The 15,035-nt window shown below is 48.6% G+C and overlaps 1 protein-coding gene across 7 annotated transcripts in view; it reads left to right on the forward strand.

Annotated features, from left to right (window-relative positions):
- Positions 1 to 15,035, forward strand: part of SIPA1L2 (signal induced proliferation associated 1 like 2) — a 218,573-nt gene that overhangs the window by 187,897 nt on the left and 15,641 nt on the right. For 6 of the 7 annotated variants that reach the window (XM_082407559.1, XM_082407558.1, XM_082407562.1 and 3 more), the window contains 4 exons: positions 24 to 248; positions 2,371 to 2,524; positions 4,835 to 5,054; positions 13,531 to 13,662. In XM_082407559.1, coding sequence (XP_082263685.1) covers positions 24 to 248; positions 2,371 to 2,524; positions 4,835 to 5,054; positions 13,531 to 13,662 — 731 coding nt within the window. The remainder of the gene's footprint in view (positions 1 to 23; positions 249 to 2,370; positions 2,525 to 4,834; positions 5,055 to 13,530; positions 13,663 to 15,035) is intronic. The other variant, XM_082407564.1, reaches the window with a different exon arrangement.

Here is a 15,035-nt window from a genome sequence, read left to right on the forward strand (position 1 = left end):
AGCTTCTGTCTTTTTCTCCCCAGTGGTTCACACCATTCAGGAAGCCCCTCGGCTCACGGTTCCAAAAGTAGTGGGTCTCTGGATACGTCCAAAGTGTACATCGTGTCTCACAGCAGCAGTCAACAGGCCCCGGGGTCCGTGTCCAAGGCCTACCACCGGCAAGGGGCCGTGAACAAATATGTCATTGGCTGGAAGAAATCGGAAGACAGCCCGCCGCCCGAGGAACCCGAAGTGGCTGAGTGTCAGGGGTAAGGCGTCCGGGGGGGGGCTCTTCTCTAGGCAAACCTTGGGCATCTGGGGCATGGACCAAGCTAATGTATTTTTCCCCCCAGTAGAAACAGGTTTTCTAAAAAAAGAGTAATCGAGAAACATCTTGGTAAAGCTCTTTAAATGTTGGCATTTATATTTCTCTTTAAAAGTCTTCTCTTTCCTTGATGTTCCATATAAAATTAAAACAAATTTCTTTTTTTTTATATAAATTTATTTTATTTATTTTTGGCTGTGTTGGGTCTTCGTTGCTGCACGCGAACTTTCTCTAGTTGCGGTGTGCGGGCTTCTCATTGCGGTGGCTTCTCTTGTTGTGGAGCATGGGCTCTAGGCACGCAGGCTTCAGTAGTTGTGGCTCGTGGTCTCAGTAGTTGTGGCTCGCGGGCTGTAGAGCGCAGGCTCCGTAGTTGTGGCGTACGGGCTTAGTTGCTCCGCAGCATGTGGGATCTTCCCGGACCAGGGCTCGAACCCGTGTCCCCTGCACTAGTAGGCGGATTCTCAACCACTGCGCCACCAGGGAAGTCCCTAAAACAAATTTATGTTCCTTGCTTTTATATTCACATACCATGTCCCGCTCACCTCTGTACATCCTCGTGACTCGCACGTAGTAGACCCTCGGAGCATACTTATCGACGTATCATTTGGCAATTTTAATAAAGTCACTAAGTTAGCAGGAAAAAAGGCTAGCAATTTTTATTCAAACACATAGGGAAACTGGAATAGTGCATTTTATTAGTGATTTTCGGTATTACCTTATTATCCCAGCAGTTACTGACGAGACCTGGGTTTGTGTTTTTCTTCCCTGCGTCTTTCCCAAAGCAGATAGGGCCTGGAGCTCTTGAGCATGTCCACCCCCGAATCTCAGGGCCCCCGGCTGGGCACGTCTGACGGCCTCATCACAAACCCTCCATGGTGGGTCTTCCCACGGGGGGTTCGTTCCGTGCAGAGCCCCCATCCCCCGGGTCTTGGGTTCTTTTTTAGCTCCCAAGCCAACCACATCTTCAGTCACATTTAAAAGTTTTGAAAGCTTCTTCCCCAGTCACTGCTTTCACGTCGTCAGCGCCGCTGCTACTTACAGAGCCGAAAAGTTCGGGAAACCTGAACAAAGCAAGAGCCGTAGCGAGTTCCGATAAATCGTTCTTAATTTTGAGCATGTTCGTGTGAGTTTCATATCCTGATAATTCCCCAGTGAGCCGTCACCCTGCAACACAGTAGCCTGGCTTGGGAGATGGGGTCATCTCGGTGACGCAGGACAGTCACACACAGGTCATCCTCTGCAAGCTGCTGCCCTGGGCCGTGGGTTCCTAGAGCATCATGTTTCAGGTCGTGCGGCCCGTCCGCCTCTGCTGACAGTACGGCCCCTGGTTCTTCACCCACCGTGTCTTCAGGAATGTTCCGTGGCTCAGATTACACTTGCAGACCAAACCTTTTGAAAACGACTCCCCAGTTTTCTCTCTGGAAAAGAGCTGAAAACAGTAATTCGGCTAGACAGTGTTTTGTTGTCCATAAATACATTTCTATATACTGATAATCAAGGGGGACAGCTGCTTTATTTATCCAAACGGCTTTGCGAAATGGCTGATAATAAAAATGCTTGGCATGCACCCGGATGGATTACTGTTCAACATCAGGTTCCCCGGGGTCCGGCTCTCCGTGTTGCAGGGTGGACGGTGCGTGGGGTTGCCCAGCCACAAGAGAAAGGCTCTCTCAAGCTCCTGAGAAGCACCAGGCTTCCTTCAAAGAACACGGGATAATCTCTGATGAATTATTGAAACTGTGTTTTCTGACACAGGTTAGGAAAGGGAGAACACAGCCTTATTGGAAAAGTTGGCTCTATGTTTTCTCCTCCAGGGCTTTGGGGATCTGATTTGTTTCCGCATTATTCAGCAACCTAAGTTTGCACTCATTTCACAAACGTAAGATGGCATGGGGATCTGGGAGAAATGCAGCAGAAGTGAAATGCAGCTCAATAACTTAGGAGAGCTGTGTGTGAATGAACGTGGTGGCTGAAGCTGGGGACCGGATTTTAATTCACAAGGCTACAGGCGTTCTCCAGATAAGCTGACGACTCGTCTTCAGTTTCCTTCTGCCTTGTTTCACCAGGCTGTACGGTGAGATGGGTCTCCTGTCCACCGCAGCTGAGCAGCAGGCAGTGGTGGGAGATGACGTCTCAGAAACTCACCACGTGCTCTCGAAAGAAGACTTTCTGAAATTGATGCTCCCTGACAGCCCCTCAGTGGAGGAGGGCAGGAGAAAGGTTAGTGACTTTTGTGTAGCTTTGAAGTTACTGGAAGCACTAAGGAAAAGCCTAAAGAGACGCCAGGGCTTCCAGAGTTCTCCCACATGTGGTCTCTCTCGTGATCCTACCCACAGCTCTGTGCCCGGTTGGCCATTTTCACTGTTATTCCCCCAGGAAGCAGAGTGAGCCTGGGAGAGGTCAGGAAGGGCAGCTTTCTAGACGGATAGAGGAAGCTAGAGGCAGGCGGGCCTGGCCTCAGTTCTCGGCTGCAGTGACCATCAGCCGTGTGATTTTGTTCACGTGACTTAATCTCTTGGCCCAGTGTCGTCCTCTGAAAAAAGGAAGCAATGATAAATGTACTACAGAGTTACAGCAAAGATAAGAACCAACTTCACAGAGGACCCGGATATAACGGGTCATCAGAAATAGTAGCTGTTAAAATTCACACCGCCTGACTTTTGCTCCGGAACTTGTACCGAGGATAGAGTTCTCCAAGCCATCCTGCTTGGGTGTAATCCTGTTCCAGAAATGGGCTGGAGTTAGGTACCCTGCTGCCTGGCATTGTAAATCAGATGGCACTTGCCCTGTGCTTGTAAAACCATGCCCACTCACAAGGAAAGGCCACGCATCAGTCTCACAAACCAACCTCACATTCGAGGTCACGACTTCATCACCATGGCGCAGACCCTCGCTACCGTTAGATGACTTTATTGTCCTTATTAGTTTTAGTTTTATTATGTAGTATTACAGTCTCTTAAACCACTCTGTTAAGTAATGGAAAGTATGAAAAAGGACTCACAGGTAATCTAGCCCAATCTCCTCTTCTGGCAAGTAACTGATGCCCCAACTGATGAAATGTGACGCTCCCATAAATATTTGGGGGCAGAGTCAGCCGTGGAATGCAGGCCTTTCTCCCTTCTAATTCAGCGCTCTCTTGTCCAAATGAAAAGAAAAGAAAAAAGTCAGGCATGGCCATCTTGACTGATCGGGATAAACAGCAAGTCTTTGTGCTGCCGTCTTCCCTATAATAAAACAATGCTGCCATTAACCTAATTGTGTTCTTAGAATAACACTCTCATGAGATACTACCTCAAAGCCGCTTTAATCTAATGGGCCTGTAATCATGTTCTGAAGAGCCTGCTGGTTGTGTGTGAAGAGGGAATCTCAGAAGAACTCAACAGAATGAGTCTTTTTTTTTTTTTTTTAACTTGTATCAAATCACGTATATGGTACTGTATAAGCTTGGGTGCAGGCTATTGTACCGAAAGTGCAAATAGCTTTTCTTTTAATAGGAACAAACTTCTCCTTGACATGTGTTTTTTTTTCTTCTAAGACAAATCGCCTTCTTTTCATAGTGTAAACTTAACTTTGCAGTTCACACACATGCTGGTTCCCATTCATCAGCTGGACAGACTTTGACAGAATGAAAGGGACACATACAATAGAAATACTTTTAGCCTTCTGGCTACATTCACAAACGTAAATAGCCATTTCTGTATTTGCTTGATGCAAACATTCCGGCTTTTACTATTATTGATGTAAAAGGAATGTGGTTCAGGATATAGAAAAAGTTGGAAATTCAGATTTGATTTAATTTTTCTTGAGTTTTTGACTACTTGCTTCTTTAGTATGAATTTTCCCTACCCTATCTGTGATTTAACACGATAATTTTAATGGTTTCTTTAAATCTGGTTACGATTGATTACTCTACCTCAATTCTCAACAACTGTAATAGACTTTTGTGAGTGAAACTTTGAAGTATGTAGACAGTAAGACTTTCCTGGACCAATACTGTCTTTCTTGAACCTGTGTGTGGCTTAGAAAGCTGCAGTGCTCAAAAATTAATATTATTATTATGACCTAGATTAGATTGAACCTCGCATGTAGTTGATTGGTACAGAAATCACCTAATATTAAAACGTAGTCATTTCCAATTAAAATCAAGCCAGCACTAGATGTGGTTTTGAATAACTGTTGCCTGAAATGGCAGCGTTCTGTATTTCCAGAAGCTGCCACAGCTAAAGGGTTATGGAGCTTCCATTTAACATTTCAGAATAGAGCTGTGCCTGTCTAATTCGTGGTAATATTTCACAGAACGTCAAAGGAGGAAAAGAGCCAAATCCAATAACTGCAGGAAGCCCTTGTGCGTTTGCCTCGGTGACCTGCGTGCCTGGTGTAGCATCCTTAAGGCTGAGGCTTTGCGCACAACTGCTGCTCAGAGATGCTCCCACGGTGGTACGGGACCCCGCCTAAGTCAGTCAGGTGAGTTTCACGCTGTCAGCTTTCTGACATCTGTTTTCCCTTCCCTCCTCCTGTCTCAACCCCTAGTTTTCGTTCTATGGGAACCTGTCCCCACGGCGCTCGCTGTACCGCACCCTCTCGGACGAGAGCATTTGCAGCCACCGGAGGGGTTCTTCCTTCGGCAGCTCCCGAAGTTCCATCCTTGACCAGGCCCTGCCCAGTGACATCCTGTTCAGCACCACCCCGCCCTACCACAGCACCCTGCCACCCCGGACCCAGCCGGTGCCCAGCATGGGAAGCCTGCGGAGTAAGTGCCCGGGGTGGCCCGAGCTGACCTCGTGGGCTCTCTGGGGTGGGTCTCCTACGGGGGTTGGAGGGACTTGTTTATTCTTTAAACTATATATCATTTGGTGGTGTGTTTTCTCTTTCAGTGATTTTTAAAAGTGATAAAAGCCCCAAAGTGGACATTTTTTAAAAGTTGAGCACTACTACCAATTTTTCAGAAAATTGAAAAACCCATAATAAACGTTCTTAGCAAGTAAAATAGTGACCTTTATACTCAGCTTAGCTATTACATCCATAAAGAGAAAAGTGTCTAAACCTGATAAAGAGAAAAGGGTGCCATGGTGGTAGATTTTCCTGTGGGCAGTATGCAGGGAGGAAGGTTGGTTTTCTTGCCTCCTGTGTGTTTCTTCTTGATCTTCCAGATCTGGTGAAGGCGAAGGTGGCAGGTGGGCATCGGGACACCTGGGTCCCAGCCCTGGCTCTTCCCACGTGGTACCATGTCCCATCACTTAGATTCTCTGTGTCCAGTTCACTCCAATTTATTGGCCACAGGTTGACTAGATAATTTCCAGATGATTTTCCTTCAAATCCTAAAATCTTTCCTTTTTACATAGTGTTAGTTTCCTATTAACGTGTCAGTGTTGAAGGGTGATTTTTTTTTTTTAACATTAGTTAGCTTTATTTCCTTTTTTCATAGTTAATTTCTGTTGTACAGGACGAATGAGAATTAAATCAGAAATATATTCATTGTCAGGGTTTTTTTTAAATTTCATCATAGAAAGCATTATCTTTAGAACCAATTTGAACTTCATAATACACATATAAGTCCCAGGCTAAATGAAATAAAAGTTCTAATAAGCTTTCTAATGTTTAACATAATTGGAAATGAACCTTGTCTCATAAAATTCTTAATCTATTTCTTTAAGTAACATAATATCCTGCCTGTTATGAAAAGTCCATTTGCGTAAATTGGAGAAATACTCCCTCTTGATAAAGGTATGAAGGTCAGACAGACATATTCTAATACCCTAATATTTCTCCAAATGTTTGTCCTTTTTTGTAAATAGGTAACTTTAATGGCCTCCTAAAGCTTTCCTAAAACCAGTAAAACTCTTATTTTCTTGCAGATGTCATATCTTCCACTTAAAAATGCTTGAGGTATGATTGTGAAATCTACAGTATATATGTTACTGTAGTTCTTACATTCTACCTTTCACTTGCTTCCATGTGGAAGACACACAATTGACCCTTGAACAACACGGATTTGAACTGTGCAGATCGACTTACAGATTTTTTTTCCATGTAAATATCACACTACTGCATGCTCCACGGTTGGTTGGATCAGGGGATGTGGCACCTCAGATACGGGGGCCAACTGTAAAGTACACGCAGATTTTCCACTGTGTGGGAGGTCGACGCCCCTAACACCCACATTGCTTAGGGGTAAACTCTCTATCCTTTTTTTGGCTTTGCTTTTTTTTTTCTTAATAAACATCATTTACTTAGAGCAGTCTTAGGTTCACAGCAAAAGTGAGCGGAAGGCATGCAGACTTCCCACGTACACACCCGCTGCCCCTACAGGCGCTCAGTCTCCCCCCGACCACAGGGTACATTTGTTAGAGGACGCTGACACATCTTCATCACCCAAAGTGCATAGTTTGCGTTGGGGTTCACTCTCGGCGTCATACAGTCTATGTGTTTGGACAAATGCATGATGACATATCTACCACTGTAGTATTTTACAGAGTATTTTCATCTCCCTAAAAAGCCTCTGTGCTCCACCTGTTCATCCCTCTCTCCCCCTCACGCCTGGTAAATCAATCGTTCTTTTTTACTGTCTCCATAGTTTTGTCCTTTCCAGGTGTCATATAGTTGGAGTCATACAGGGTGTAGCCTTTCCAGGAATACATTTAATTTTCCTCCACGGCTTGATAGCTCACTTCTTTTTAGTGCTGACTAGTGTTTTATTGTCTGGGTATGCCAATTTATCCTTTTTTAAATTTTTATTTATTTATTTATTTTTGGCTGCGTCGGGTCTTCGTTGCTGTGCGCGGGCTTTCTCTAGTTGCAGAGAGCAGGAGCTACTCTTCGTTGCGGTGCGCGGGCTTCTCATTGCGGTGGCTTCTCTTGTTGCGGAGCACAGGCTCTAGGCATGTGGGGTTCAGTAGTTGTGGCTCACTGGCTCAGTAGTTGTGGCTCACGGGCTCTAGAGCGCAGGCTCAGTAGTTGTGGCGCCCGGGCTTCGTTGCTCCGCGGCATGTGGGATCTTCCCGGACCAGGGTTCGAACCCGTGTCCCCTGCATTGGCAGGCGGATTCTTAACCACTGCGCCACCAGGGACGTCCCTGTATCCTTTCTTAGTATGTTCAAAGGTACAATGGAAACAGGCAGGGTACACTCTCCACTATCCAGGTTAAAAACTGCCTGACTTGCCTTCATCGTCTCTTCCTCTGGGAAAAGCAGTAAGAATGGCCCTTGCTGTTTGCGCTTCTCAGATGAAACCTTCTTATTTGACCACGTGACTCCTCCAATTTCTTTTTTTTTTTTTAATTTATTTTTATTTATTTATGGCTGTGTTGGGTCTTCGTTTCTGTGCGAGGGCTTTCTGTAGTTGCGGCGAGCGGGGGCCTCTCTTCATCGCGGTGCGCGGGCCTCTCACTATCGCGGCCCCTCCCGTTGCGGAGCACAGGCTCCAGACGCGCAGGCTCAGTAATTGCGGCTCACGGGCCCAGTTGCTCCGCGGCATGTGGGATCTTCCCAGACCAGGGCACGAACCCGTGTCCCCTGCATTGGCAGGCAGATTCTCAACCACTGCACCACCAGGGAAGCCCTCCTCCAATTTCTAAACTTCACAACCTACTCAGAAAAAAAAAAATTCTCTAGGTTTGGTGGATCAAATGACAAAATATAAATAAGGGAGCTGGGAGTAATTTGAATTAATGTGTCTCCCCCAAAACACTTCTGATTCCCTCCTCCCTGCCCACCAAGAGGTTCAACTGCAAGGATCTGGTTGTGCCTGGGACCCCTGACGCCCACACTCACCTGTGTGGTTATTACTCCTGTATCTGCTCAAGGCAGATTTCAGTCATCTTTTGCTTTCTGTGGTTTCTGGTCACTCAGCAGAGGCCCTGTGAGCAGATCTCGCTCTGAGAGTAGTTGCAACAGTCTGGCCCTGGAACAAGCCGGAGAGTTGACACATGGGAGCTTGTGGCCAGCAGATGCCTGTGAGCGAGAAATGAGGACTATTTGGGGTCACCCAGGTGTTTCTCTTAGCTTCTCAGAGACTTAGCTTCACGAGAAGACTTGCAGTGGAAGTTAGGTTAGTTCTGCCACAGCATGTAGCTCTGGATGCTTCAGTAGCTGCAGAGGTTGAGCAAGAATATGCAGAAGGCACACGTATTCTCCTAAAGCTTCCCAGGAAGCATCTGACCTTCCACTCATAGAGACTCATTTGGATCTTGTTCCTAATTTGGAGCAAGGGCAGCACGGGGGAGGGTTGGCAAGCCCATCTTTTCACAGTGAGCCTCAGGAAACCTCATCGCCGCACCTTTTCTCCATGTAATTATCAGTCACCGGCTTCTCGTTCAGACAGTTTTAGCTTTTCCGTGTCTCAAACTTGGGCCCATCTCAGAATCTCTCTTCTCCTGAGACCAGGATCTTAATCCAACCTTGGAAGACAGATGACACTTAACAAGCACATTTTGGATGTGACTCATGTCATGATTCATATATATTTCCTGGGGGCGGTTTGGGGATCCCTGAATGTGCTGTATCATTATGTCTTCAACTTGGAGGTATAAAAATATGACCAGCTGGAAAAATTGAACAAATTCTGAGATCTTTCTGCATTGCATTTGGGGCCTTTTGTTTCCATCATTGGTGGATTTCAGAGTAAAATTTCTTTTGGGGCCCAGGTAGAAAAAAAGAATAGGGAGTGGCCATTTTGACACACAGTTCACAGGCCCAAAAACCAATGATATTGAAAAGCGCTCATAGTATCCTTGTCTCCTTGACCATGTGGTTACCTGGCTTTGTTCAGTGCAGTCCCAAGCATTGGCAGGTTTAGAGCATGTTTAAAGAGAATTACTGGTCTTTTGCGAAATGGAGTTTTATGAAACTCTCCAAGGAATGGTAGAAATCTTCCTATGTGGGTAGACTAACAAGAGTTCTTAAATTTTGAAAAATAAAAACAGGGTATTAGGGCTTCCCTGGTGGCACAGTGGTTAAGAATCCACTTGCCAACGCAGGGGACACAGGTTCGAGTCCTGGTCCGGGAAGATCCCACATGCCGCGGAGCAACTAAGCCCGTGCGCCACAACTACTGAGCCTGAGCTCTAGAGCCCGTGAGCCACAACTACTGAGCCCACATGCCACAACTACAGAAGCCCACGGGCCTAGAGTCCGTGCTCTGCAACAAGAGAAGCCACCGCAATGAGAAGCCCGCACACCGCAATGAAGAGTAGCCCCCGCTCGCCGCAACTAGAGAAAGCCCGTGTGCAGCACTGAAGACCCAACGCAGCCAAAAATAAATAATAAAATAAAATAAATAAATCAAAAAAAACCAAACAGGGTGTTAGGTTCTGTATGTTCCCAAATCCAATAGTTGTGACCTAGGCCCCTCACAAAGGATGCTCCTTGAAGTTTAAAAGCGAGTTTTAGCAGAAATAAAAGAAATTAGTGTTTTCCTTATCATTTAGTACCCACTCAAGATGCCACAGACCCCAGGTGCAGACTTAGTGGTGTGTGGCCGGCAGAAGAGTTGTCCTTGCTTCCGCTGGCGTCGCAGACAGCATCCGTGGCCATCAGAGGAAGAGTGTTCTCCGACTCTGTGTGGCGCTTCTTTCTCTCTTTTTCAAATGTTCTCAGTCTCCACTGTAATAAACATCCACTGGTTTCTGGAGGGTCATTGTGAAACCGCAGCTATCTGACCACCAGGAAATGCTAACAGGAAGGCCCCTCCGCATTTATAACAACAGCAAGAAAGTCAGACTCACTAAAGCTGGTCCCCTCGATTTCAGGGTCGGGATAAACAAACAGGAAGCCCCAAGGTCGATGTCCAGGCCAGTAGAGCAGAGGCCCCGGCAGCGGTGCCTGGACATCTGCTGCCCTTCAGAAGCCACGAGTCGCTTTCTCTCCTGGCTTGGCCAGAGGAGCAGCGTGGGCTTGAGAGAACTGGCCTTGAAATAACAGGCTTTGGTACCTAAGTCGCGCCTTTTCTTCCCCATCCGGAAAGCTCAGGAGACAAGCCAGTTACAGCTGCTGCAGTCACACCAAGCGCAGGGGCTGGCGCCTGTACGCACTTTCCCAGACCCCAGAGCAGCACCATGCTCCTGTGGGCTCCTCAAGGGCAGAACCTGCGCCTTAGGGTTACCCCATCCCTAGGTACTGATACAGTACCTGGTGGGACCCAGAGTACAGCAGGTGCAGAGTAAACGTTGCCTGGGTGATACCTAATGCCAGTTATAAGTATTATAAAGAATTTTTGCTGGAGTCTTGGACCAAAAAAAAAAAAAGAAAGCTACTTTTTTTCCGATTATATGATTTTCCAAGCATTGCAAAAATTTTAGGTGCTTTTTTTAAAAAAAAATTTTTATTTTATTTTTTTACAGTAGGTCCTTGTTGATTATTTATTTTAAATATAGCAGTGTGTACGGTGCTTTTCATTTTGATAATTCAGAGAGGAACTTAGGGGAATTCCCTGATGGTCTAGTGGTTAGGACTCTGAGCTCTCTCACTGCCGAGGGCCCAGGTTCCATCCCTGGTCAGGGAGCTAAGATCCCGCAAGCTGCGTAGCACGGCCCCTCCCCGCCCCCAAAAAAAGAAAAAAGAATACAGAGAGGAACTTGGGCGGCTCCTACTTCATTTAAGGTGACACTCCTTGACACTGGTATTGTCCTGCTTACTGAACGACAATGCATTTGGACTTCAGTCCGTGCTTTCTCGGAGCTCTGCTACCGGAACTGCTTTTCCCCAGGCAGCTGCTGCTGGGCTGTGTCTTGGTGACTGTCGCCTCTTCGGACAGGCCTCCCTCCAGCATGCCACTGCTTGGATGATCTTGTTCATTTGTTTCTGCCCTCTCTCCGTGTCACTTGTCGTGTAAGCTCTGTGAGAGGGTGGGCCTTGTCTGTCTTACCCACTGCTCCGCCCCATCTTTAGGCATACAGTAGGCATTTAACAAACACACCATAGACGGGTGAGTGGATAGTACTCCAAATAAACTCTTGAGGGAGGGAATCTTCTCCAATTTACTAAAGCATCTTTGCCAGTTCCGTAGTGTCAAATAAACACGAAAGTCCCATTGACAACTGGGGGAGAGGAGGGACTGTTTACAATAAAGAAGAAATATCCCTCCTTTTGCTTCCTGGTTCTCCATAGAAGTTGGAGGAGGTTACAAGGATGCCCTGGGTTTGCCTCGGGTTGTGACAACCCCCTGCTCTGGGGGTCGCTAGGCCCACTCACCCCACACACACTCACTCTGGGCAGGAGCTTCCCAGCCACCAAACTTCAGACTGGTGCCACACAGAGTGAGAGCTCCGATCTTTTAACCCAGGATGGTCAGGGCTCCTTTGTCAGTCCCCCGTTGGGCGTTTGGGGAAGATGCTCTTTGAGCTTACGAACGCAGGAGGGACGGGAAGAGGGGACAAGGGACTGTAGCCCAGCCCCCCTCTCTCGCTGCCTCTTCCCCTCTTGCCCTCTATTATTTTGCTGTCTGCCTTGACTCCTGTTAGAGCCAGTCAGGGCGTTGTCTGCTGGCGCTGGGGAGAAAGCAGACAGCGCACAGAATGTGTACCGGGTTTGATTTTAGGCTCTACGATGCCAGAAGCTCAGGTGAAGGATTATTTCTCTATAAAGGCAAAGAAAATCCTCAGGTTGACATTTCTTAGCAATACATGACCAAGAGACTATACTTTCGGTAAAAATGTTCATTCAGCTGAATAATTTTTCACTCCCTGACGTTTTCCTCTCCAGTGAGGGAAGGAGAGGCAGGGGGTGAGGGGCGTGCCCCATGCACACCGGCTTCCAGCCGGCCCTGGGCACCCTTCCCAGAGCTGCGACACACACACCCCTATTCCTGACCAACTCAGCCGCAGGGAAATCAGTGGCAAAAGTAGTTCCCCCCTAGTCAAATAATTTCTTTTCACTTGGTGCAGAAAACCTGCTTTAAGCAAAGCAGCTGATGTGTTTGAGAGACAGGGGAAGTGATTGAGGGTCCCTGGGCTTCCTGACCTTTCTCTCTCGGGGGGGGATGTTGAACCTTAAATTCTGAGTGAAGACGGGACCTGGGCGGGGTCAGCCCAGCCTCTGCCCTTCGGTGCCTCCCTGGGTCCAGAGGGGTCCGTCAGGAGAGAAGCAGACAAGGACAAAGAACCTCACACATAGAACATGCTGGAGCACGTGGAGAGGGAGGGTGGCGGGAACGGTGTTGATAAATTACCCGTTACTGGTTTCCCTTCAAGATGGAGGGGCGATGGTTCCACATTTAAGTGGGTTAACGTTAAAAACAGAGTGGCTTCATCGTTAGCTGCAGCTGTTAGAGGTAGGCTAAGAGCTGCATGTGGAAGGTGCTGGGAAACGGAGCATTAGGGTCCTTCAAGGACAGATCGCAGGCACCCTCTGTCCTGGTCCAGGTGCGAGCATTTCACAGTTTCCCCAAAGGATGTGGGCGCTAAAATTACAGGTGCACTTGGTTAATTACGTCCCTTCCTTAATTGCAGGCTCAGACGGCCAGGTGGTCATTATTTTGATTGGTCTAATTAGTCAGATGTGTCCGCGAGCAGCTGCGTACCACATTCTGGGCAGGTCCAGGAGAGGCACCTTAGAGAAGGTCCAGCCTTTGGGAAATTCATCCGCAGATGCATAATGAGTTCCTAACAACCAGTATGGCTAGTGACGTAAACGCTTCAAGTCCTGTGATGAGGGTTTAAAAAGAAGAAATGTAAAAGGTCCGTTTGCACAGAGAAAGGGAGACTAGCAAACATTCAGTGCCGGTTAGGGAGAGGGTTTTGGTTTAGCCAGTGATCAAGCCGCCTCATTAAGTCAAAAGAGTAATCCAACCACCATTTTTGTACATAGCAAAATGTACAAAAGAGATTGCACCGAACCGTTTTTACAGTAGAGGCTTCAACACTCTTCCCATAGGGGGAAGTCACCCCAAGGGAAACAGGAAGTGATCCTGAGGGTGGTCAGACTGGGGTGGTGTCCTCGGGAGAAGCCCACCCGGGAGAAGCTCACCTCTGCTTTTCTGATTCACGTGAAGGCTCAGTTCTGATCTTGCACCCGGCCCCTGCCTGCTGGCGACCTCTCAGTGAGCTTGGAGGTCGCGGCTCTTTCACAAAGCACCCCCTCTCGAGCACTGTGTCTCTTGGGTGACTGCGGTGGGATGTCTCTTTCTTTCCTGGGACAGGAGATCTTTCACAAAAAGCCCCCTGGGCCCCTCGGAGGGCCCGGCCGGTACCCGTGCTGTGATCTGACTGACACTCTGGTTTTGTTTCTGTCTAGATGAGTTCTGGTTCTCCGACGGGTCCTTGTCAGATAAGTCCAAGTGCGCAGATCCCGGCCTGATGCCCCTCCCGGACACGGCCACGGGGTTAGATTGGTCCCACCTCGTGGATGCTGCCCGGGCATTTGAAGGTAAAGACTCGCAGCCTCTGGGGCCGGGGCAGCGACGCAGGGATGTCCGGGTTAACGTCTGGATGCTCTGAGCATCTTCCAAGAGGAAAACCAGGGGATGGCTTGGGCTGAGACCGAGGGCCTTTCCTTAGGGACACCCAGGCACGCAGGGAAATAGCCCTGGGCAAAGGGACCCAAACCTGCTTCCAGGTCAGGCGCCAGCTGTGACCTGGCGGGCGTCACTTGTCCTCTGACACCTGTGTTTTCTTACCTGGAATGTAGAGGTGGGGATCTAGGACACAGACTCTCTCTTTCCTCCCAGCGTGATGAGGTGAGACGGGAGGAGAAGGCCCTTCAGAGGTCCAAGCTGCCCGGACAAGCACAGGCCTGGGCGTCTGGTGGCTTGGGGTCCCTGCAGACTCTGGTGTGGCCTCCTTGACACGGCGGGTGACCCTGCACGGGCCCCGGCTTCCTCCTGTAACCATGTGGTCAGGATGGTGCTGGGCTGGCTGATCTCTGGGGCCCTCTGGCTGTCACACTGCCCTCCACCATCTCTGGAGAATGTTTCTGTGAATTTAGGAGGGGAAGCTGCACCTTTTCTCCAGCCTGCAGGTAAAGGGGGCCACGGACAAGGGAGATGCTTGCCTCCCAGGCACCCTCTGGACCTTACGCGTGGGTCCAGGGACCCCGGCGACCCGGATTCAGACTTTCTGCCATTTGCTGCTACATTCTCTCCATGACCACAGCCTCTGCACCTGGGTGACCTGTCTGAGACGCCCCTGTGTGTCTGCGTCTTCACTGCCGCCCCCTAGGGATGGCCATGGACACCTGAGTGGCCCTTTTCTCTCCCTCTCCTTTGACTCACCCGCTCTGGTCCTCGGTTCCCATCACCTGTGATGTGCCGGCTTCAGGAAAGGGATTCAGATTCCTTTCCCAGGAGGGGCAGGTGCACTTTGCTGTCAGGCTGCTGCAGAGTGTGGAGTTCAGCTGCCCTGACCGCCTCTCTAACAAGCTGCCCTGCTAGGCAGTTTCTCTCATCGGTTGGGATCAGTGCCTCTGGTCCTAAGCACCGTTTGGGGGGGGAGTCTGGGGGAGGGGTGAGTCGAAAGCTACTCTCAAGCTAATTCAGGGACGCGTTAATTCAGTACAGGGACGTTTAGCTCTGGTAGTTGCAGGTGACAGGGAAACTGTTGGGAAGAAACTCCTGCAAAAGGCATAGGCTGTTCCTGCTCCCTTACTAGACAGAGTACAACTGTTCTGGGTTTGCTGCTTTACAGCGAAAACTTGAGAATGCCCCCGTCTGCTTGGTAATGCAGCCTTCATCTCTCTCAACCAGAAGATGGGTAGAGTGCATTGTAACAGCCCTCCGAACGCTGGCCCGACGTGACCGAGCC

Source organism: Balaenoptera borealis (genome assembly GCF_965194805.1).
Source record: "Balaenoptera borealis genome assembly, chromosome: 10".
In the NCBI taxonomy this organism is placed as follows: Eukaryota; Metazoa; Chordata; class Mammalia; order Artiodactyla; family Balaenopteridae; genus Balaenoptera; species Balaenoptera borealis.